The 22,945-nt window shown below is 38.9% G+C and overlaps 1 protein-coding gene across 2 annotated transcripts in view; it reads left to right on the forward strand.

The window, feature by feature from the left end:
- Window positions 1–607: 607 nt before the first annotated feature.
- Window positions 608–22,945, forward strand: part of LRIG3 (leucine rich repeats and immunoglobulin like domains 3) — a 39,547-nt gene continuing 17,209 nt past the window's right edge. For both annotated transcript variants that reach the window (XM_071423538.1, XM_071423539.1), the window contains exons 1-5: window positions 608–997; window positions 8,098–8,169; window positions 8,442–8,516; window positions 20,600–20,734; window positions 21,353–21,496. In XM_071423538.1, coding sequence (XP_071279639.1) covers window positions 810–997; window positions 8,098–8,169; window positions 8,442–8,516; window positions 20,600–20,734; window positions 21,353–21,496 — 614 coding nt within the window. In that variant the 5' untranslated portion in view covers window positions 608–809. The remainder of the gene's footprint in view (window positions 998–8,097; window positions 8,170–8,441; window positions 8,517–20,599; window positions 20,735–21,352; window positions 21,497–22,945) is intronic.

The following is a 22,945-nucleotide window of genomic DNA, read 5'->3' on the forward strand; positions in this document are numbered from 1 at the left end:
GTACGTCCTGCCCACTTCCCTGAACCTTTGGAGCCGGGATCCTGTGGGGAACATAATGGGCTTAATTACGGTGTCTGGACTAGCCATGTAGGACCCGGAAGGCAGGAGTTAACCTCACCTCACCTTTTACATGCTAGTGACCCCAGGCTTGGCTGGGAAGCCTGGGGCCTCTAGAGCAGCTTCTGGATTATCAGGACACACGCTGCCTGGTGTGATGGCAAGGGAAAACCCCATGCGAGCACGGCCATGGTAACCATGCCTTCTCACCTCGGCCCGGGCGTGGTGGGTGACGCTCGGGGAGCACAGGGCCCGCTCCCCGCTCCCGCCCGCCCATGGAGAGGCCGAGGACGGCAGCAAAATCCCACAGCAGCGCCCGCCGTGCTGCGGCGCGGGGGCCCGGGGCTGCCACCTACAAGGCCTGGCGGCAGCGGGGCACGATGCCGGCCCACCCTGGCCCGCCATCCCACACGGCAGCCCCGCGGGGCCCGGCCGCGGCTGTCACATGGCACGGGGAGGGGGCTGCGGCGGGGCGGGCCGTGCTTGGGGCTCCCCCGGCCGCGCGGAGGCGGGCTGAGGTGGCGGAAAGTTTGCGGAGTGGCTGGCGGCGGTGGCGGCGCTGCGGTCCCCTCCCGCTTTCTTTACTTTTTTCTACGCACCCGTCTCCCACCACCTTCCCCCCTCAGCGGTCGCTCCGGGGCATGAGCGGCAGCCGCCACCCGCGCTGAGAAGCAGGAGGTCGTGCCGCGCTCGGCTCTGTCAGTGGGGCGAACGCCAGGGACGGGAGCGCGGGCAGCGGCTCCGAGCGCGCCATGCTCCGCCGGCCCCGCTCGGTGCTCGCCGTCCTCCCGGTGCTGCTCCTGCTGCCGCTGCTGCTGGGCGGTCGCCCCGCCGCCGCCCGCTGCCCCGCGCCCTGCCGCTGCGCTGGGCACCTCGTCGCCTGCAGCCGCCTGGAGTTGAGCCGGCTGCCCGAGCGGTTGCCGCGGGGGGCGGTGCAGCTGTGAGTATCGGGGCGGCGGGCTCCGCGGCGGGCTGGGGGCACCGGTCTGCGTCCGCCCGCCATCTTCTGCTCCCGGGGCCGCGGACGGGCGGGCTTTGAGGGGAGCGCGGGTGTGGTGGCGGCAGCGAGGTGCGGGAGCGGTCAGCGGGCGCGGCGAGGTCGCCGGCGGCCGCAGCGGGACAGCGTCCCTTGGGGCGGGCTGCGGCCCCGGACGGTGGTGGCGATAAGCGCCCGGCTGAAATGCGCCCGGGAGCGCTGCTCAGTGTCGGAGAGGGCGAGGAAAAAGTTCTGTTGACTTTCTCAGACAACGTGTAGTAATCATCACGTTAACGCTGATCGGTGTGTGGGAAAGCTCCTATCGGTTTTCTTCGTGCAGCTCTTTATTCCTGGGGAGTTCGGCGCTGGCGATGGTGCGGGCCCGCCTGGGCCGGTGCCGCCCAGTGACCGAACCCAGGGCAGCGCGAACTCAAGTGCCAGCTGAGTAAAAGTTACTTCCAGTAACAAACTTCTATAGAAAAAGCATAAATTAGGTCAGCTGTCTAAAAGCTTGAAAATGGCCGAGGTACTTCTCACATTTGTTATTAATAGCTTGTCACTGAAAGATCTTCTATATTAGTCGTATTAATTTTCTATTACGTTTTCAAAGCAGATCGAGATAAGGGCTTTAAAGTAAACAGGAAGACTTTCAATTAGTTGTGGCTAATTCTGTTCAATTGCCTCGTCTGGAGGTCATGCTGCTTTGCTCATGAAATGTGGATGGCTGTATTGACACCATATGGAACTGAACACAGGCATGGCTCTGGGAGTTGAATATTTCCAGGACTGGTATACGAAAGTGCGAGGGGAAAGAAACTTTTTTCTTTCTTTCTTATGTGATTGAAACATACAGATCTACTACTGCATCTGCTTTACATTCAACAACTGGTTTTGTTTTCTATTATATTTCATTCCTCTTAGTTTTTTGAAGTGTTTCAGTATGCCCACTTAAGTTTTCTGACAAAACCTAAGGATTTTGTTTTGATATAAGGTAAGCTTTATAGTTTAATTTCTTTGTTCAGCATACATCAATGCTGTTGAAATTGAGATGTGTAAATAAAAAGGGGAAAATCACAGAACTTTTCATTTTTTTTTAGAATTGCTTTAAAAAGCATTTTTCATTAGCAGTAATCCAAATTTGTTTTTTCCACTTGTGTTCCCGAGAGACAATAAAACACATTGCAGGGCTTTTTTTGTTTGCACGAGGGACATTTTTCTAATTAGAATTCCCTTGGTAGTGTAAATTGCCCTTATGTAAGTTCACATTCCTTTAAAAGTGTGAGAAAATAAGTTCCGCTTGTATAAATAAGCTTTGGTCTGTTGTAAGAAACCCTGCTGTGATTACTCATTGGACAGCTGTGTCACTTGCTTTTAAACTCACAGAGGTACATCTTTGTAGGTGTCACCAAACCATGTGGTCTGGCCGCTTTTGTGTAAATATTTCTTTTGTTTGTGACAAATGCCTTAGCAGTACCCAGCTCTTTCTTCCTTCCCCTCTTAATAAGAACAAGGAAGAGTGTGGCATTGTCTGTTACCTCCAGCTACCCCAGTACTTGGACCTGGGATTGTGCAATTTGGTAATTAATGAGCTCAGCTTTACATACGCAAAAAAGGTTTGACTAGTTTGGATTATTGTTGCAACAAACTGCACATTACAAATTGTAAAAGACTGTTTATGAATTTTATTGCTATATGTCTGCTATGTTTTCCATGAAACTCTATAGTGGGTATAGCCAAAGGCTAGTAGTTTAATTGCAGGCTTTCCAGTCCTCTTGAGAAAACAACAACTTTTTTTACCACCTTCTTAACATACACAGGCAAGACCCCCAAGCAGGAGAATGGAAGCTTTTCTGCCTCAGAATGTCTAGGCCCATGTTAGGCTTTACACCTTCCTTTGCCCATCTGTAGTCACCCATATGGAGAGCAGGTTTTTGAAACTCCTGCTGCATACTTTCGTGCCTTTTTTTGTTCACACTCCCTGCTGAAATAAGAGTGACCTCAGAATGGACAAAGAGAGGGGAAAAAATGAACCTGACTTATGTCCCCTTCTTCTTGGTGGCAGGTGTGAGTGTACTGTGTTGTATGGAAGTGTCTTCCAAAGTGGAGTGTAAATGGGCTATAATTGCCAGCTTCACTGTGATTTTGGCTAAAAATGCCTTCTTCTATTGCCTTGCCTTCATGTGAGGTAACAGTCTGCTGAAAACTGTTAAACATTTTTAATGGCTTTGTGTGCAGATAGTTTTGAAGTTGGATTTCCGTTTAATTCCAGGATGTGTATCCTGATATTGCAAGAATGTGGGGTTGTTAGAGCTGGTGGAGGAGGAAGAGTGTTGAGCATTGGCCAGAGTCCTCCATGTGTGCAAACTCCCACTGGCACTGCAGGACCCTTTGCCAGGTTCACTCAGGAATGCTAGAACTGTCAGTGGGGCAGGAGGGAGAGTCTGAAAAATGGTTTTCACTTGTGTTTCTATTACATCTTTAGTATTTACATTTTATAAATCCTCTAGTTCTCTACCAGAATTGCCAGAAAAAAAGCTGTATGGTTTTCACAGCTGTTTTTCAATATTTTCCAGACTAAAGCTTGAACATAGCAAGCTGATTTATGAGTCACTTTGGATCAGTGTCTTAAAACAGCTACAGCCTGGCTTTTTGTTTTTCAGCTCTGCTGATTTCTGCTGAATTAGCAGCTCTATAGGCCCCAATGGGACTGATTAAGGAACTGTTGCTGGATTTGCATTTTAAAATTTGACTTGGGGCTCAGGTTTCTGAGTTCTCTAAGGAAGAAGATGATAATTGTGACTAAGTGTTGTAAATTAAGTTAGAGTCTAAAAGTTATATCTATAAAATGTGTGAAGAAGCACTTAACCTTCTCCCTCTATGCATTAGGCTTCCTTTCACTTTTTAATTACACAAACATTGATGTTCAGAGTTGTTTCAGCTAATGTTGGGACTTGTGAGTTACAAAAGATGGTCACACAAACATAATGGAATAAAGAAAATAGTTTCTTTCATGGAACAGGTTCTTTGAGGGTGAAAACTATGGCATGCTTTCCAAGTGGAGACAATTCTACTTAAATGTACAATCACTTCTATTAGAAATGTGAGATGAAGAACAGGTATATATGCTTACTATTGCTATAAAGACGTTCTAATATGTATCTGATTTCTGACTTTTCAGAGTAGAGTATGTTCTATCTTCCATGACTTTTGAGATTCTAGCAGCAAAAGTAATCAGAGAGGGAAGTTTCTTCCCTCTTGTAATTTGGTTTTAACATACAAGGAAAATTCAGAAATGGAAAACACATAGTACTAATGTTTGAACAATGTCAGTTCCATTTCTGTGAAGGAAAAATAGAATTAAATTTTCCAACTTTTTCTTCATACATATTTTAAGGTATGTTGAGAAATACATTGGACTGAAATAAACTTGTAGCTTTTCAACTGGGATGATAGATTTTTATATTAAAAAAAATTGTGCCAGTCCAATGCTTGTAAGTTTGAAGAACTTCTACAGGCTTAAGCTTCACTTAGATTATTAGTAAAAGGCAAATATTTTAACTCTTGGTTCACTTCCAACCACTCTGATTGAACTTAAAATGTAACTTGCAAGGCGTTTCTTACCAAATTTTCATGAAGTTTCCTATGTCAGTAGTACTGAAGTAATGTTTAATAAAAATTTATAATATGTATTTTATACAACTATTGGTAGACAAGCATATATACTGTATGAAACAGGCAATTCAGTATTGTCTGGAGGGTTGGGCATTTTTTGTTGGTTTTTTGCTTTGGGATTTTTTTTTCATCTTGTGTTTGACAACCTGGTGTAAGTAAACCAGGCATAAGGAATTTTTATGTATGTATTTTTTAAAGTAGGTGCTACTTGGAAAATGTGACTGTATCTTTAGTGTTAAAAAACAAACACCAAAAAAAGTAGTTTGAAACCTAGTGTTAGTTACGCTCACGGTTGCCTTGATAGACTCCAGATGGATGTGAGCTTAAGCTCTGAGTGAAAGTGTCTGGCTCCAGTGTGGTGATCATGCACAGCAGTGGTTGTAATTGCAGGATTTTTATAGTTTAAGGACTCTGCCAGATTTTTTTTTTTTAACATGTTTTAACTCCAGCAGAACAAATCTACTCACGTCTGTTACTGTCTGGTGGGTCCTTTAGGCAAACTTTCCTTAAATAAACCTTTTGCAGAGTTTTTAGGTGAAATGAAGAAATGCAGGTTTTTAGCACTAATGTTGAAAGCTCTTTGTTGAAATAATTACTGATTCCTAAGTCTTGTCTGAAGCATGAACAACAGTAACATGTTAGGCACTAACAGCCATAACTTAACTGAATTTTGGCTGTTTATTTGCATAGTTCTTATAATCCCTACAGACTAAAGCCAAATATTGAATTAAATTTAAGGGCAAAAGCTGTCTCTACTCTGTCTTTAAGGACCAAGTTAGATTGCTGTCTAGATTTTTGTAGCAGCATATTTTTTCAGTATTTACACTTAAGAATGCAGTGTGAGAATTTCAAACCTGTGCAGCTAATGCCTTCAGATGTTAAACAAAGGGATTTTTCTCCAGTGTATGGCCTGGAGATTGTTTGCACTAGATTTTTAAGTAGTGAAAGATGCAGTCCTCTAACTTTAGTGTGGTTCACCTAATATAGGGGAGAACTCAAAATCATAATGGTGGAACTAAAATTAGTGGGCTTTTGAAAACATTGACACTGTATTGGTTTTCCAAGGCACAGATATGTATTAGGTGTTTGAGTCCAGAGCTGAGTCTCTGAAAGCATCCCCTTTGTGGCCACCTGGAGGTGGTGGAATGTGTTCCCTTCTGTAGGTGGCTCTCCCCAGCCCTCAGCCCCTTCTTTTGTTCTGGAAAATGCCATTCACACCTGCAGCTCTGCTCTGTGCAGTCCTGGCTTGGGAAACACAGCACAGCACATCTCTTTTCTTTCCCTGCCTGTGACTCTGGACCAGGCTCCCATGTCACAGCTCAGCAGCTCGCTGGGCCTGCTCCAGTTGGCTGGCTCAGAGCACACCTTACAGCTGAGTACTGGTGATACCCCTCATGATACCCATGTGTGCCTGGGATTATTTTTTGTACTTAATTCTTACTATTACTGGGGGATTTTTTAATTGCCAACTGTAGGAGAGGAACAAAAGTGATGATGAAACTGTCCTGGCAACATTGAACAAGTCAGTTGGGAGAATCTAAACCAGAGTTTTACTGTCCACATGGTCTGCTAAGGAAACCTAGCCTAGGTGCCTGGCTGGGTTGCAGAATTACACCTGTGTCTGAGGATGTGGAGTCATGGATGCAGGGAAACTGGATTTCTCCGGATCTGTGGGTTTTCAGGGCTTAGTCACAGAGCAGAATGCCTAGCACAGACCCTGAATTTGGCTTTGTTTAAGCCAGCTCTGGTCTGTGTGCAGCAGAGATATGCTGTTCATCAACTCTCTTCACTTCTGGAACTGTGGATAGAGAGCAGACATGTCCATGGCAGTCAGACCTGTGTTTGCTGTGCTCAGCACAGATGACTCTACTGAGTCATCTTACCCAGAAAAAGTGAGGAATCATGTAGTTTCTACATAAATTCAACTTGAAGTGCCACTTCATGCTTGTGTGGCTTGATGAGGACCCCAGGTATGGTGGATGACTCTGAAGTGCTTAATTAGCATGGGGCAAAGTATCACAGAGTATAAGCGTGAGCAATTTTTTTTCAAAAAAATTGAAAAAAAGCACCCTTTACCTGATACTACAGCTGCTCACTTCTGAGGTGCGCCGATTCATTTCTTTATGTGTCTGCATTACAAACACTCACTGGAGTGAATTTAAAAACTCATTAAAATAATGTCATTTTTGTTAGTTGGCTTGGATAAATGCAGTGTTTTAACTTGGAACAAATGCTTGCAGATGGCTGGATTGATGCTGGTGAGGTAGTGATAATCTGTAGTAGGGGAACAGAAAAGTGCACATTTTGGTGGATGAGTGAGAAGGGGGCAGCCTTCAACAAACAGAGCTAGTCATGGCCACAAGATGAGTTGTGGGTCTCTAGTACTTGTGCAGAGGTTTAGAGAAGTGCAGGTTTGAGTTCCTGCAGTTAGCTTTTCTGTCTTTTACTTTACAGTCACTCTTGTTTCTGTTATGTTTCCAGTACTTCTGAGGCTACAGCAAATACATCTTGTATGATGTCAGGTGTTTGAGAGGGTAAAGATGCATGGCACTGTGAGGAAAAGTATTTCCTGTGGTCAAGAATTGTTATATTTTTAGTACCTGGTTTGTTTCGTAGCAAATGCTGCAAAGGTGTTAACAATTGTTTATAAGCTGCATCGATATATACTGGGATCTTCAACATGGCACAAGCTAAGGGTTCTAGCTATTTCTTCAAGGGTAATTAAGTATTAAGTGGTGTTAATATCACCAGTATACAGACATCTTGAAACGCAGAATTAGCCCTTGCTATGTCTGTTTTCTTCTGCTATTTCTTAAGATCTCTGTTGAATTTGGTTATGTGGGAATGGTGTCCAGAATTTTGTGGAAGCATGAAAATACAGTTGTGATTTATGGGCATTTCTTATTGTGTATTTGTGAGCTATGCATTGCTTTTGAGATGCATGTGAAAAGAGTGAAGTATTATGATTAACCCAAGCAATGAGACTGCAATGACTATTGTTTTTGAATTTTCCTTTGTGAAGGAACCAAGAGGTTGTTATAGCCATATTTTTTGTTGTGAGGGTATGTGGGAAAGCACTTGTTGGTTTATCTGAGTCAAAATCTTAAGATGTTTTCCATGGGTCCTATGTACATTCCAATAAACAGTTCTATATTGTTCAGAGATACTAGAAATTCCTTTGACACAGCTAGCAGTGATCAAGGTATTTGCATTTGTATTTGTACATTTATACCTTGTGTAAGCAAATGAGTTTCTATTCTAATTTTGCTAGTAAAAAAAATCCTTTTATGTACTTGGAGACAAGTGAGAACATAATTTGGATTGAAATTGCACTACTTTACCTGATATCGTGTGGCAAAACTGACAGGGTGTTTATTTTTGTAACCTCATAGGGACTTAAGTCACAACAAATTATCTTCAATCAAGACCAGTATCTTGGATCACCTTCATAGTCTTCAGGAAGTGTAAGTTAATTTGTCTTAATTAAAAACCATACCAAAACATAAACCCCAACCAAAAATACCCAACTTGTGTTTGTGTATGCTAATTGTATAGTTGTTTCTCTAGGGATGCTTGCTTGAACAACAAAGATACTTGCTGTTCTGATATTTTACATTAAGTGAAACTGGAATTATTTTTTTAATTTTGAGGTGTCACGGTTCAACAGTTCAGCAAGTCTGATGTACATACTTCTGATTAACATTAAAGCTAACTCTCCCTTTTGTAATATTACTAGGAAGTTGAACAACAATGAACTGGAGATCATTCCAGATCTGGGACCAGTCTCAGCAAATATAACTCTTCTGTCTTTGTAAGTAAATCTTACTCTTGTCCCTGTTTAGTGGAACTAACTCTACAGGGTTCATGGAAATACGTGTATTACAAAGATTAAAGTAAAATAATTGGAAATAGAGCAGCTTGTGGTTAGGAAGTCGATTATGTCATATTATTTAGTAGTTCTTTAAAATGTGTATAATTGAGCTTAATCCTTGTAGTTTTTGTGCTTCCCAAATACAAAGACTGCATTAGAATTAATTTATGTTGTAGTAGTATCCAGAAGCCTCAGTCCTGTTGTGCTAGGCACTGTATGAGCATCTGTAAATGTTACACAAACTTGTACAGTGCTGTCTTTAAAACAAGACTTATACTCCATCATTATGCATCTTGGCTGAGATCCTGATGTGTTAAATCATGGCAGAATTCCATTAATTTCACTGGACAATACAGGGAAATCCTCTTGAGATGCAGCTTCAGAACAAGTATCTAGGTCAGAAGATGTTCTGCCAATGTTGTGAATTTTTTTTTTTTTTGAGCCCATTTTAATGTGTGGCACTTTTTTTTTTTCCTGCAGTTAATACATAAAATTGTGACACATGATTGTGTCTATGTTCATTGCATTTCATGAAAGAAATGAGTAGGTTACTTGGTGTTCATGTGTAATACGAGTATAATGTTGTAAAAGGCATACAGAACCCATAACCAAAAAAGCTGATTTCAAAGGAAATCTTATTCCTGATGTTTTAATGATAAATTAGTTGAATTTCTTTTCTGTGATTTAGTTTAAATAAACTGTTGAAGGAAGGTGTAGAAAAGTAGCTACTATCATACTGTTAGTTTAAAAAAAAGACCTGATTTTCATGTGTGGGATTTGTGTTTTATCAGTGGGAATCTAAAATGTCTAAAGCTAATAATTTGTAGCCCTCTGGTCAAATCCTGTCCTTGAATACAAATTGCAAGTTACCTTTCTTGAAGAATCCTGAAGGGTTAAAACAATACAATAAACTTTGGAAAGCTGTTCAGTTAATTAAATTGATCACTATTCAATTGCTTACATCTGGTGATTTATAGGGGTTTGTTTTTACTCTAGGCCTAGGTCAGCCAAGTCAGCTGGTGCAGCCGCTGTGTCTGGGCTGCTCTGTTTGAATAAGAACTAAGTGACATTTGATACTGATGTGGTTTCTTACAGATCAGAATCAGAAAAGAATGAAAGAAAAAGCAGATGGTGTCTGACAAATAACTGTTGAATTTAAGTACATATTTTATTTTGTAGTAGCTTTGGCATTACTTTTACACTGGCATAGCATTCTGTAGTTCAAGCATCTAATTGATCTAAAAAATTTATTTCTTTTATATATATATATTTACCACCTTGCTAAAGTCCTTTTTACCACAAGGCTAGAAATATTAGCATAATAAAGTGATTTATATAGTCTTGCTTTTTTTTCTGAATTCTTAGCATTTCTCCTTTTCATGGAAACTCAACAATTGTTGTTTCAAGGAAGCTAACATCCTTCTTTCGCAGCTGTGCAAAAATTTTGGTATTCCTTTGAGAGAATAAATAATTTTCAGTCACTGTTGAATTGTTTGTTTCATATCCTTATGTCCCTGGCTTGGGCCATTTACTCAGGTAGTCAAACATGGAAAAATCTTTGCTATGCACTGTATATGCTAACAATTGAAAGAAAAATAGGTATTTTCTAAAAGCTTTTATCACACTACTAATGCAGTTAAAGTTGCTCTGGTTGGGTGTTAGCTGGTTTTCATTCTAATTCTGTGTGTGGATAAGGAGATTACTGAATGTAACTGTGCTACAGCTAAGATTTAGTACCTATTCTACGACTACAGCAGAGATTCCTGGAGTTTAGTATGGCAGAAATAATTACTTTAATGTTTTGTGTTAACTTACAAATTCCAATCTACAGTAGTTAATTGTTTGTTCTATATCAAAACAGATGAACATAGAACATAAAATTAAAGTTGTATTGTGTTGACCAAAAATAAATCATCTTGTCTCTTTTATACATGGCTTTTCTTTAAAACCTAGAGTAGAATCATAGAATTGTTTAAGTTGAAAAAGACCTCTAAGATCAAGTCCAACCATTAACTCAGCACTGTCAAGGCCACCACTAAACCATGTCTGTAAAAGCCACATAGCACTTCCAGAGATGGTGGCTTAATCCCTTTCCCTTTGCAGCCTGTTCCAATGCTTCACAACCTTTACCATGATAAAATTTTAGAGAGCAGTAAGGTCTCTCCTGAGACCTTACTCTTCTTATTGGTTAGATATTATTTATGTAAAGATACTAAATTTAATTTCATAGAAAATAGTATAAATAAAGAGAAATAAGCATATAACTGCTTGGCATAAAAAATATATATGGTATTGTGATAGCATAAATGGATAAATAATCTAATGATACTTGGTTTTTTTAGATGTGAAAAAATACGTGCATTTGGTTTTTCTGTGGTGGTTGTTGTTTGAAGGGAACTGATTTAATGTATCTTAAGTCATGTGACGAGAACACATATGGAATAATTAGAATATAAGTTTTAGAGTCACTCTTTAGAGAAACATTTGATGACCTTCTCCAGGATTTTAAACTTCTATAAGAAAGGAGATTGTGAAGCCTTTCCAAAGCAAACCACTGTTTCCATGTTGAGTCTTTGTTCTGGCTTTCAAATGATAGCAGAAAAGAGAGTGATAGTCTTCTAGCTTTGATTACATTTCTTAGGAGATGCATATAGGTTGGTTCATTACTATGAGTTGAAAACCCAGCTGTTTTTTTTCCAAGAAATGCTGTAGAAGCGATACCCTCTTTTCTTGCCAATATCTGCATTGTTGAAGAAACTCTATTACAATATTTTTTTCTTTCACTTGTGAAGAATTCTCACTGAGCTGGGGAGCCTTAGAATCTTACCTGTTCTGCAAGAATTTTCTTGCCCTGCAGAGGAAATTACATTGCTGGTATGTCTCCACAATAGTGCAGGTATCCCCACACAGCCATGTATGTCTGAATTCTTTGAAGGATATAAACAAGCATGGGTGGATTATCATGTTAGTCCAGTTTCCATTTCTGGAGCTACCTCATTTCTAGCTATCTAGTTGATATTTTATCTAAATGAGATATTTACATACTAATGAATTATTCAGGATAAACATACCCAGAGCAGGAGATGATCCCAGTCTGTCTGTAACATGAAACAGCAATGCTAACGTTTTGTTTTTACCTATGCCAGTTGAGGATTGAGCATCTTGGGAATTCAATATCAGGCAGGCACACCCCCTCACCACCACCACCACCCTGGGAGATGTGTCAGTGTGAAGGAGTGAGTATACAAGGATATTCAGGCACACTCTCGTTACGTGGCTGGAGATGTATCTATGATTTTATTCATGTGATGATTCTATTCTTGTTAGAGCTTGTGAGCCTCCTGGGAATCTGGATACTACTGTGACCTATGTGGGTGGTAGTTTGGGGTATATCTGGTCAGGGGGTGTAGGTCAGATCTCTGAAAATGAAATTGCAGGGTGTTCTTTTTGCACAGCCACCAAGCCCTTTTATATACCTTCTATAAGAGAAGGCATGAAGAGAGCAGTATATAAAAGCAGGGAAGTTCGTGTATTTGCCAGGGATTGTCAGCACAATAGCTCTAGCCAGGAGCTCAGGTCCCCCACGTGCTGGCAACATAAGCTCTTGAGGAGAGTATTGGATTTAACAGCTGCTTACAACAGGTATATAATGTGCAGACAGTACACCTGGTAGTGTATTTATCTATCCCTCAAAGTAAAATATGTTAGAAGTTTTCTAGTTTGCATTCCTGAAGAAAATGTAAAAACAGTTAAATTAATGGAGAATTGCTTCAAATTTTTGTAGTAGAGAATTATTCGTTTCTTGGAGAAAAAACAGTTTACTTTTTACTGTTCCAAGATAGGTGGATTGCTTTTGTATCAGGTACAAAAATGGGCACTAATGCCCTCATTCCAGGAGAACAAGTGAAAGTTCTGAGTATTGTTTCCATTCCCATGACATTGCTTATCCAAGATGTACCACTTCTGTCCTTTTTATCCTAAAAATCTGCCTGAACCAGTGATCTTGTCACATGAGAAGAAAACTAAATACTGCCTTTCAGGTCTATTGCAGTTGTAGTTATGGACCTAGGGTAAAAATCCAGAAACAGATTGAAACCAAATGGTGTAACTACAATAGCCTTGTCTAGAAGTCTTGTTTGGTGTCTTACCTACCAGCTACTATTTGCATAGGGGTTTTACTTAAAAATTCTTCTGAAAATGTTAACTACTTCTGATGTTACTAGTACTTTGTAAGGAAGAGACTGATTTGCAAATTCAGCAATGTTAGGTAAGATTTTGTTTAAGGATATACAGTTTAAATAAGAAACTCATGCTACTTTTACTTGCAGAATTAAAAAAAAAAAAAACGTAGTTGTATACACTGTCCAACATCATCAGTACACTGTATCCTTCAGTACTGTGAAGTATGGAAGGTAGCAGTGACTATGAAGAGACACAAAAGATTGGAGTATTGAAGTATCCTGTCTCTCCAACTAGAATTTATTGTTCTTATCAAAACATGTGTGTAGAACTACTATTAAAGCCCCCACGTTTCTTATTACCCACATCCAGGATATGTTCCATAGTAATGCACTTGTAGTCAGTAGGAACTAGAAGAGCTGTACATGCCCAAGTCTTTCGTGCATATAGTGAAATTCTAACATTAGACTAGTTTTCAAGAATGGAGTGTTTTAAATAGCCATGTAATTTTACATTTTATTGAATAGGAGGTAGTTTATTTAAAGGCACTAGTGTAGGTGATTCAAATAGTTACATTGTAAGGACTGATCATGTTAGTCTAGAACACAAACAAATACTTGGTTGTAGTAAAGTCAGAGAGGAACATGTGGAAGTTAAAGGGTGCATGAATGATTCACAGTTCAGGAATGTTTTTCAAGTCTTACAGTAATGTGTGTTTTATATTAGGTTCCTGCTTCACTACTCTTTTAGAATGTGAAATCTTCTGTTTATGAGAGACATAATGAAAATGGTAGAGATTTTTCTATGCTGTGCTGGGGGAATCCTCCAACTCTAGCTGTACAGGAAGCCTTTAAGGCAGGGACTGCGCGCTTTTGAGTTCTGAGATACTTAAAAGTGCTGCCAAAACTGAGGCAGTTTTTTTGAAATGTGGCCATGTGTTTGTTAGACGATGAAGAGAATCCACAAGCCACTTCTCTGAAGGTTTTGTACAGCCTTTCGTTTGTAAATGTCTTTCTGTCAATATGTGCTGAATTTAAATTTACTGGCTTTGAAGATGTGTCTTGTCCTGGATGTTTAAAATGGTAAATGAACAAAAAGTACTAACAAAAAAGGTCAGGAGATAAAACAGGACAAAAGAACTGTAAAGTAGCCAGTCCTAGGTGACTGCACAGGTCACTAGTTTTTTTGGTAAGAAAAACTATTGCAGCTTTAAATTTAGCTTTCTAATCAGCCACTACAAAATTAGCCTGATGACTTATCTTACTTTATGCACAAACGTAGTTACTGAAGAAAAGTGGCAATTAATCCCTTCTACTATTGTAGAAGGGATTTTTAAAATTTTTTTTAAATTTTTTTTTAGTATTGTGTGTCTCTTTCTGTTTAAAATGTGGAAAAGTGCATTTATGTATGTGATTTGATAATGCACATCCCAGATCAGGCTTCAGATAGTCATATTAAGAAATAAAATTCAGCTAATTGAAGCAAACACTCAAAATAAATCATGCATTTGTCCCATCTGACAGTTTAGAAATAAGAGTGATAGTTTGCACTTTGTGGTAGTAACTTAAACCCCTGTGAAAGGCCTTCAGTAAAGACAGAAGGATAGGTATGAGAAGTTTGCCTCTGTGTCATCTCACAGTGGACTGAGAGTGAAAGCTGTGTGTTAAATCCAGATAGGCAGTTAGAAAGCTGCAGTCACAAGAAAGATGTTTAGATGAAACTCCTGAAAATGAAAGCTTACATTCACTAGGAGCCTTTCCCCTCTATGCTTGCCAGAGAAAGTGGTATTGTTTGTTTATAAAGCTAGCATACTAAACTGGAGTCTGGATCCCAGTATGAAGAAAACATTGGTCAAATATTTTACATCCTTGTCATCTCTTCAGCTACCACTTTATTATGGGAAGGATTAAGATTTGGATTCTGCCTGGAAGAGTTTGTTTTGAAGAAGGATTGAAAGAAGGGATAGAGGAATGCAGGACTGGGCTTCAGCCATAAGGCTTCTTGGAGAATGTCCCAAAACTGAATGGTGGTAAACCATGTGTGACTTGGTCTGAAGTTGTGAGCAAAAAGCTAGAGTGAGGAACTTACTGGAATTAGTTCTTGCAGTCTTTGACATTTGGTGTGGAGACTTAAGAGGAAGTAAATGAAAGAATTTGAAAAGAAACCTGACTTACTCAGGCTTACAGACATGGAAATTCAATTTTTATGACAACAATTTAGGCTAAATGATGGGAAAGAGAAGTACATAGAAACCCATAGTTTTGTTGTAGCAAAAATTGTGTGAGTGAGAGCCTAGATTAATGCTTTTGCAATGAGAATGGAAAAGAATGCAAATTTTATGAGCTATTTGCAGTGGATAAATCTGTCATGATTTTCTGATCAGAGTGGTACAGGAAAAGGTAAATTAAAAAGAATCGTAATGGACTACAAAAATAGAGAACACTGTTCTGATATGACAGAATGGAAGAGCAGCAGGAATTTTACAGAGGAGTAGGGCATATGATATGGAAAATGAGAGAAGTGAGAATGAAATTGAGAGGTCAGGCATAAGTTTGGATTTAATTTAGAGAATTGGTGGTGGTGATTGCAATAGAGCAGTGAAATCACTTGTGCCTTGTGTGAAAGAAAAGTGGATGGGAGAACATTGCTCACCTTGAATGATTGAAGTTAGGGGTACATCTAGAAGGGTGTGCAGTCTAATCTGCCTAGACTTCAGTCTGCACCCTCTAAAAGGGAGGGTTGCTCTGTAATGATAAAAAATAGGTGTTTTTACTTAGGAGCTCTATACATTAGATTAGAAAGATGATGTATAATACTCTAGGGAACAATACTGATTTAATCTAGATCATATTTAAAGTTTTCCAAGATTTTAGCTTTAACTAACTGTTACACAGCTCACCAAGTGTGCAGTGGGCTATTCCTGTTGTCAGCTTTTGCCAAAATAGCTATGCTTGAATTGCTTTTGTTTACAGTTGTTAAAATAAAGGGATGAACTTACACATTCACTTGCCTATCACATGCTAGGTAACTTGTGATTATTTTGGAAAAGCCAGAAAACGAAATTGGAAACAGACATCAGAGTATTAAGAAGAGAGTTTGGAAGAAAAACTTAATTAGTTGCATATTGGTACTATGACTGGAATCAGAAGAGAATTGTTATGGAAGTATCATGTGTTTGAAAGTTTGGATTTGTCTCTTCTTTTTGATGAGGAAAACGTATCTGATCACTGTTTCAGTCTGCATCTTTTCCCCTTTCCCAGTTTATGTTTGATTTGGGAACCAATAAACCTTTGGTTTCAAGTTTTGGACAGAGTATCAGTATCCTGCAGAGTTCTGAGTTTTCATTTTCTGTTATGCCTGTGTAATATAAAAACACGAAATAGAAAAACAGAGTCTTTCTGACATCTGGCTTGAAAGAGGAATGAGAGGCATGGATCATGAAATGAAGGAGACCTTCAAAAGAAGGAACAACTGCTTGCCACAAGGAAGGCAAGAAGCTCATGTGTGAGAGAGGTATCAGACTTGTAAACCTACCAGTAGAACTGGAAGTGAGCCAGAATCTAGGCTCTATTTCTGCTGATTTTGTCTTGGAGAAAAACAGTTTCACTTGCAATACTTCTATGACTAACACTTACACATGTTAAAAAAAAAAAACAACAAACAACCCAGACTCTTAATTCAGTCCAGTTGGGTGTTTTAATTGTGAGAAGAGCATGTAGTCCCATTCATATCAGAGGCTCCTTTTTTGTAAGGGTGGTGTTCAGCTTAAAATTTCAGTATTTTAAATAATTAATTGTACATTACAATGTTGGCCAGTATTCAAATGAGTAGAAATTGAAGAAAAAAAGAACATTTTTGCTCTTCCTGAAGTAGTAGTTACTGAGGCTCTTCTAATAAGTTCCTTAAAGTTGTCCAGTCTTATCCTAAAAGCCACAAGGTATGTGTCTTCCAGCACTTCCAATTACAGTCTTGATTCTTTGTATTTAATATATTTTTTTTTCCTTTTGCTTCAGTTTTCTTCCACACAGTGTGTTTACATCATTGCTCCCAAAGGAGTTTGGGAGGGGAGGAGGGGGACTGCAAGAAAGAATATGCCCGCTATATGAATGTGATGTCAGCTAGTGAATGATGGGAAGAGCAGGTGAAAAACCCAGAAGAATTTAAAAGGAGGCTGTGAGTTGTAGAGGTATTGTGTTAGTCCAGTTATACACATATGTTAAGACAGTTACTTTACATCTAACAGTTACGCAGAACAGGCTGCACGGACTCTTCTCCAAAGTTGTCTTTGTTGTTCTTGTTCTTTACTAGCTTGCTTCACCTCCAGGCTCCTACACATAATCTTTGCCAGGATAGTAGGGTGAGACCCAACAAAGTTTTCAAAACACTGCGGATCAGGATACAGCTGGAAGAAAAAGTTATACTGGAAGTGCAGGAGTGTTTTTTTGTGCTGAGATTTCAAAGAGAAACTAAAGACAAGACTAAAGGTCCTAATCTGTTCCTGCCTTGGATTTTCCATGTTACCGTTTGCACGATGAGTTACAACTCATCAGGACCATGAAGCTTAGGTGGATATTTTTCTTAGGTAGAAAACGTTTCCTACTGACAATCTTAATCAAGAGACAGTATGACTGTCTCATATCTTTAAAAACTGGGGGGTGGAGGGGTTGTGGATGTTTCAGGATTTAAGAGCTTTTATATCTGAAAGGCATTAACTGGATGCTCAACAAAATGAATACAGAAGTTTCTGACCTGCTTTGTATTTCCCCGGAATAAGGAAAGTAAAAGTCATTATGTCAGATACATGGCAGCTGGTTATATAGAATGACTCTTAAGATCAGGATTAACAGGGCTGTTACAGGATTTCTGACCTATTGGTACACTTAAAGTCATGAATGTTGAGAAGGAGAGCTAAGGTTTCTCATGCCCATAATGAAAAACTGGTATTCTCTCTTAACCTGGTACTTACACTTTTACTTATGTAAATGTAATTAAATCAGGCTGTATGCACTCCTGGTCAATAGTTTGTGGGGTTTTTTGCTGCAAGTCAGGATATAGGCACTCAAATTGCAAAAGGCACATTCAAATTCAAGTAGATATTTTTGATGGGTTTATCTGCATTCCTTGGTGCTCCTGCTGCTTTAGCTGTAACAGGAGAAGTTGTCAGGAAGCTACAGCATGTTGCTGGTCCTTCCACATGAAGAAATTGTTATCAAATTACTGCAGGTTTGTTTCTGGGCGAGCTTGATGTGCTGGTTTTCTTGTTGCAGGGAATCTCTCTCTCATCTTGCCTTGAAGGTCTGTGAAATTAAACCAATGGGGAGTGTATGCAGCTCCTTTTATCTGAACACAGCAATAGTACCATTCACAGGAAAGATTTTCTTCTGGCTTTTTTTACCCCCACCCTCTTCTCAGTGGAAAAACTTTTATGTCATTGTGTCCACATTCATGCTCTTTAATTCTGTCTTCTATCAGTTAGATAGGCTTGTGTTTTCAAACATGTCCTCTTTGAATAATTCTGGTGATGGTTTGGCAGTTACGAGGGGGGTGATACACTGTTTTTTTCAATTTGCTTAAGTGATGATTATGAAGAAAAATCAAATTAGAGTTAAACTGTCTCATTTTAAATAAAGTTGGGTCTTAAAGTAGAACTATTTGGATATCTTCAGTGCTGAATAATCTTCCAGGTGTGAATTATTATATTATTATATTCTTTTGAAGAGAAACTGGGCTAGGGTGTTGGAGCAATAGGGTTCAGCTATTTTGCAACTGAGTAACTTCTACAAATATGATTAAGCAGGAAGGTGCAGTGAGGGCTGGTTTGATTTTGATTGTGAGATGGACTAGGACTACGATGTATACTGCAGTTTCAGTAAGCAAAAGAAGTTGCTTGTCACCCCTCAATATGGCCTTACCATCTCAAAAAAAGAAAAAATGTTCCTGAAGCAAACAAACTGCAGGTTTTTTGTTTGGTTTTGTTGTAACTTGGTCTGTGTCAGGTAATTTGCCCGTTGGTTTAAGTGCTACTCTGAAGATGGTGTAAGAGTTTTATTCGGTTCCATTAGGTCCAACTAAAGTTTGTAATACAGGGGCTATTATCCTGCCAGTTGTGAGGAATTTCTGTTTTATGGAGCAATGCTGACACAAAGACAGTACTGTGCAAGCCGTCTTATAACTGAACACTTTCACACTGCAATTTAGGAGGCGGGCAGTTCAGGAAATTGCTGGCTTCTGCTGGAGCACACTTTTACTGCAAGGAAAATTTTATTCGTCACTCACGTAATTGGCAGTTTTAATACCTTGTTAGTAATTACCTTGTAAACAAACTAATGCATAAAGGCAAGGCTCTATGACCTGTTAGGTTATCTAACTCACATTCTTATTTGGCCAGTGGAACTGACACAGGGTGGTGGTGTTTGTTGTTGTTTTTTATTAAAGTAATTTGTTTCCATTTATTATAAATACTTTCAGCTAAGAGTTAAAAAATGCAGTGTACCTATACCAGACAGCCTAAAGAATGAAACATGATACAAGCTCAGCATTGGAGGGGCTTACAGGATCACTTACCCATTCCCATATGTGGTCAGAAGGCCCATTAATCTCACTTCTGGTTCAGTTTGTGAGTTAGGACTTTTTTGTCTTGAGCAGTAGTTCCCCCACACCCCTTGAGTACATGAGAGTTGTCCATGCTGTCCTAATGTGTGGCTTACTATTTGATCCAGAGCAAGTATTTCCATTAAAGGGAAACACTTTCCAGAATTAATATTCTTCTTGATAGTTTTACTAAAATTGCTTTCATCTGCAATCTCTAGGATCCGGGAAAAGCTCCTAAATCTTGGTAATTATCGAACAAGGTATAGAGTGTACCACAGCTAGAATGACTTGAACTTACAAGGTAACAAGAATTATTTCAGGTTACATTTGTTTATTTGGTTGGAATCTGCTTTCACCTATGTAGTGGTAGCCCTGAAGAATAATGCTGCTGATGTGTGGTGTATGATTCTGTACATCATGCAGCTGAGGTGGAAAAACTGGTAGGTTGCTGGGTATGAACATGAAATAGGGTCACTGGAAAAAGTTCATGTGTGAAAGTGAAAGAAGGGGTGTTCCTCAGAACAGACTACAATACCCACATCTTCAGATTGTTGCATGCTTTTTGTTCTGGAATTGGGTGTGATGCTGAGCTGAAATTTGACCAGACATGAAGTCCAAAACTCCTGTAATGACCTCTAATATGCAGAATTTTTGTTCTTTGCTAACTCATTAGAAAAGTCTGTAGATTGGAATACTAGGTCTAGTTCCACAATTACAGAATGTTTTTCAAGGGGCTGTTGTCATCCATCCTTTATAATCTAGCTCTGTGTTTTTTTCTGGAAATTCAGATGGACTTCTGTGCCAAGGAAGTTTTCAAAAAACACCAAGCACTGTGTTTAGCTACTATGATATGAATTTGCTTAAAATAGAAAACAGCTCTAACTTTATTTCATTACAATGCTGTGGCATAAAGTTTCATGCAAGTGCCAGATATTTCTACTGTTCAGAAATAGGTGATTATAGTGTTTTGCATCTCTTTTTAAAAGCCATGAATTGCAGTAATTTGATTATATTGCATTTTTTTCATTGTTTCTTGGAATTATATTTTAAGAAATATTAATGAAAATTTATTTAGGCTATTCCAATTTGTGATTTTTGATTAATATTATGCATAGAGAACATACCCTACTGCTTTTCTGTAATTCAAAATTATTTTCAAGTAGAGGAATTACGAAGTAATATTTGCCAGGGTTGTGTAGTTAAGGTGTGTTTACTCTGGAAATGACATTTTGTCTACTGCCCTTAAACTTCAGGACCAGTAACAAGATTGCCAACATTTTGTCTGAACATCTGAAGCCATTTCTGAGTCTAGAAACTTTGGACTTGAGCAACAACAACATATCAGAGCTAAAAATTTCATCATTTCCATCGTTACAACTCAAGTATCTGTAAGTAAATTTTTTTTCTTTCAGGTTACTTTCAAGTATCTTGTTGGATAATTTAGATTGACAGCTGTTTATTAAGTATTAAATCTTCTTTTAATTGGAATGACATTAATATTCCTACCTGTCTAGTTTAACATAAGCTACTAACTTGAATAGATGAGTTGTTACAATGAGATGTTTTAATTCATTAAAAAAAGCTAAGGCCATTATCTTGAGATGAAACAAATAGATGTGTCTCTTGAGAGAAATAATTCTATGATAAAATGAATTTAAGCTCCCCATGGATAGTCTAGTTTGTATTTATATGGAGCTGGATAGACTTCTTGTGAATACACTTCAGTTCTTATTCAGGAATATTGGAATGCAAGATATACTGACTAATGAAAAAAACAGGATTGCCACATGTTATCTTCTTCCATTATCACACTCTGGCAGAGTAGAGTAAAATGGTGGTGGTGAAATACGATTTGACTATAGAAAAAGCCGTCAAGAGCTCTAATTAATATGAAAAAATGCATTTATAAATGAGTAAGCACCCCAAGAACTTTTGTGTTTCACTATTTGGTGTTAAGAATTTATTAAATAACTGTAAATTTAACCTTCTAGACATTGTTTCAACAGGTATATTAACAGTAACCGAATAACCTCTATGGAGCCTGGTACCTTTGACAATTTGTCTACCACACTTCAAGTATTGAAACTGAACAGGAACAGAATTTCAGCAATTCCTCAAAAGATGTTTAAACTGTCCCATCTGCAGCACCTGTAAGTGTAACCTACAATTGACTAATTGTTTTCAGGTTTTCCAAAGCACTGGCAGTGCTTGAACTTTAGCCTTTAATTTAACTAGAGGCAGAGTGAGACAGACAGAGAAAACATATTACTGCAACCCTTACTAACTGCAGCGTTGTAGTGAACAAAACTAGTCTTATATGTTGGTGAGATGTGAACAGTCTTTGTGTTTAAAATTGTGTTTGCCTATTAAAAGTAAAAAAAAAAAAAAAGACTGGAAAAGGGGTAGGAGCAATATTTCTGTAAAAAAGCATCAGGAAAATAGTAAGTAAAGTAAACTTATATAGTTCACTGCAGCAGTCATTTACTTTGTACTTTCACAGTGGAATGAAGGAAATTCATTTGCTTTCAAATGGCATGACAATAAGCAATATGCATGTATAAATAGACCTTCAGCTTTACTGACACAGTGCTGTCCATAAATGTTTTACCAAATAAATAAAAAGTTACATGAAAGAGACTGTTGGAAAACTTAGAAAGTGCAGAAAATGGACAAAAGACTGGGTTGCACTTTGTCAAATCCTGGATAATTACTTTCCATATCAGATAGTCAGGAGTTAAAAATTACAAAGTCTCTAAGGTTAGCCTTGAAAGTGATAGGTTATAAGAACACTGAAATATTAGGGTGCTTGACACTTCTGGAAAGAGAGATTCTGTTTCTTCTGTATACAAGTGCTGGAACAGTTTTAGTTAGGCCTCAGTAGAAGTCCTGCAAAGCTCAGGATTTGTTAATGATTTTGGTAGACTTTCTGATCATCAGATTCACCTTAACTTTTGGATGTTGGTTATATCCTTGCCTAAAAATGTTCCCTTTGTTCATAGTTGTTATGCTGACTGAGTTATGTTAGGTAGCTTATCTGCAAGCAAGGGCAAAAATTTGAGTTATCACCTGAAAGTATTCAAAGAAGAATGAGGAAGAACTAAGGCCTGTTCTTACTGAATGTTCTTCACTTTTTATTCATATTTAAACACAGGATAAGAAGTAGGGCTCTCCCTCAGGTCTGTTATGAAGTAGATTTTGTGTCAGACTGCTGTAGAGACAAGCTGAATTCTTACAGGGTTGTGACTCTGAAAAATAATGATGGTAATAATGTGGCGAGAGGATTATTTAGACCTTTACTTTGCATGGGGAAATGAGTTTTGAAAGGAGATTCTTCCTAGTTTGGTAAACCTAAGACTTTCTTGAAGGGGCAGATGATCACTCCTTTTATTACCTTTTGGTAGTATTGTATAATCCTGTCACTGCATCTTGCCCTCCAGCTAGTTACACCGTACATCTCCCTCACAGGATACACATTGCTCCTAGTTTCTGACCTGCACAGGGTGAGTGTAGTGGCAGAAGAGTGAGTGCCAAGACCCCTTGAGAAAGAGGGAAGGCACTATGTGTAGCTGGTCGTGGAGAAGGGAGAGATGTAATGAGTG

Source organism: Agelaius tricolor, unplaced genomic scaffold (assembly GCF_023055355.1).
Source record: "Agelaius tricolor isolate 1412-34295 unplaced genomic scaffold, bAgeTri1.0.p SCAF_3, whole genome shotgun sequence".
Taxonomy (NCBI): Eukaryota; Metazoa; Chordata; class Aves; order Passeriformes; family Icteridae; genus Agelaius; species Agelaius tricolor.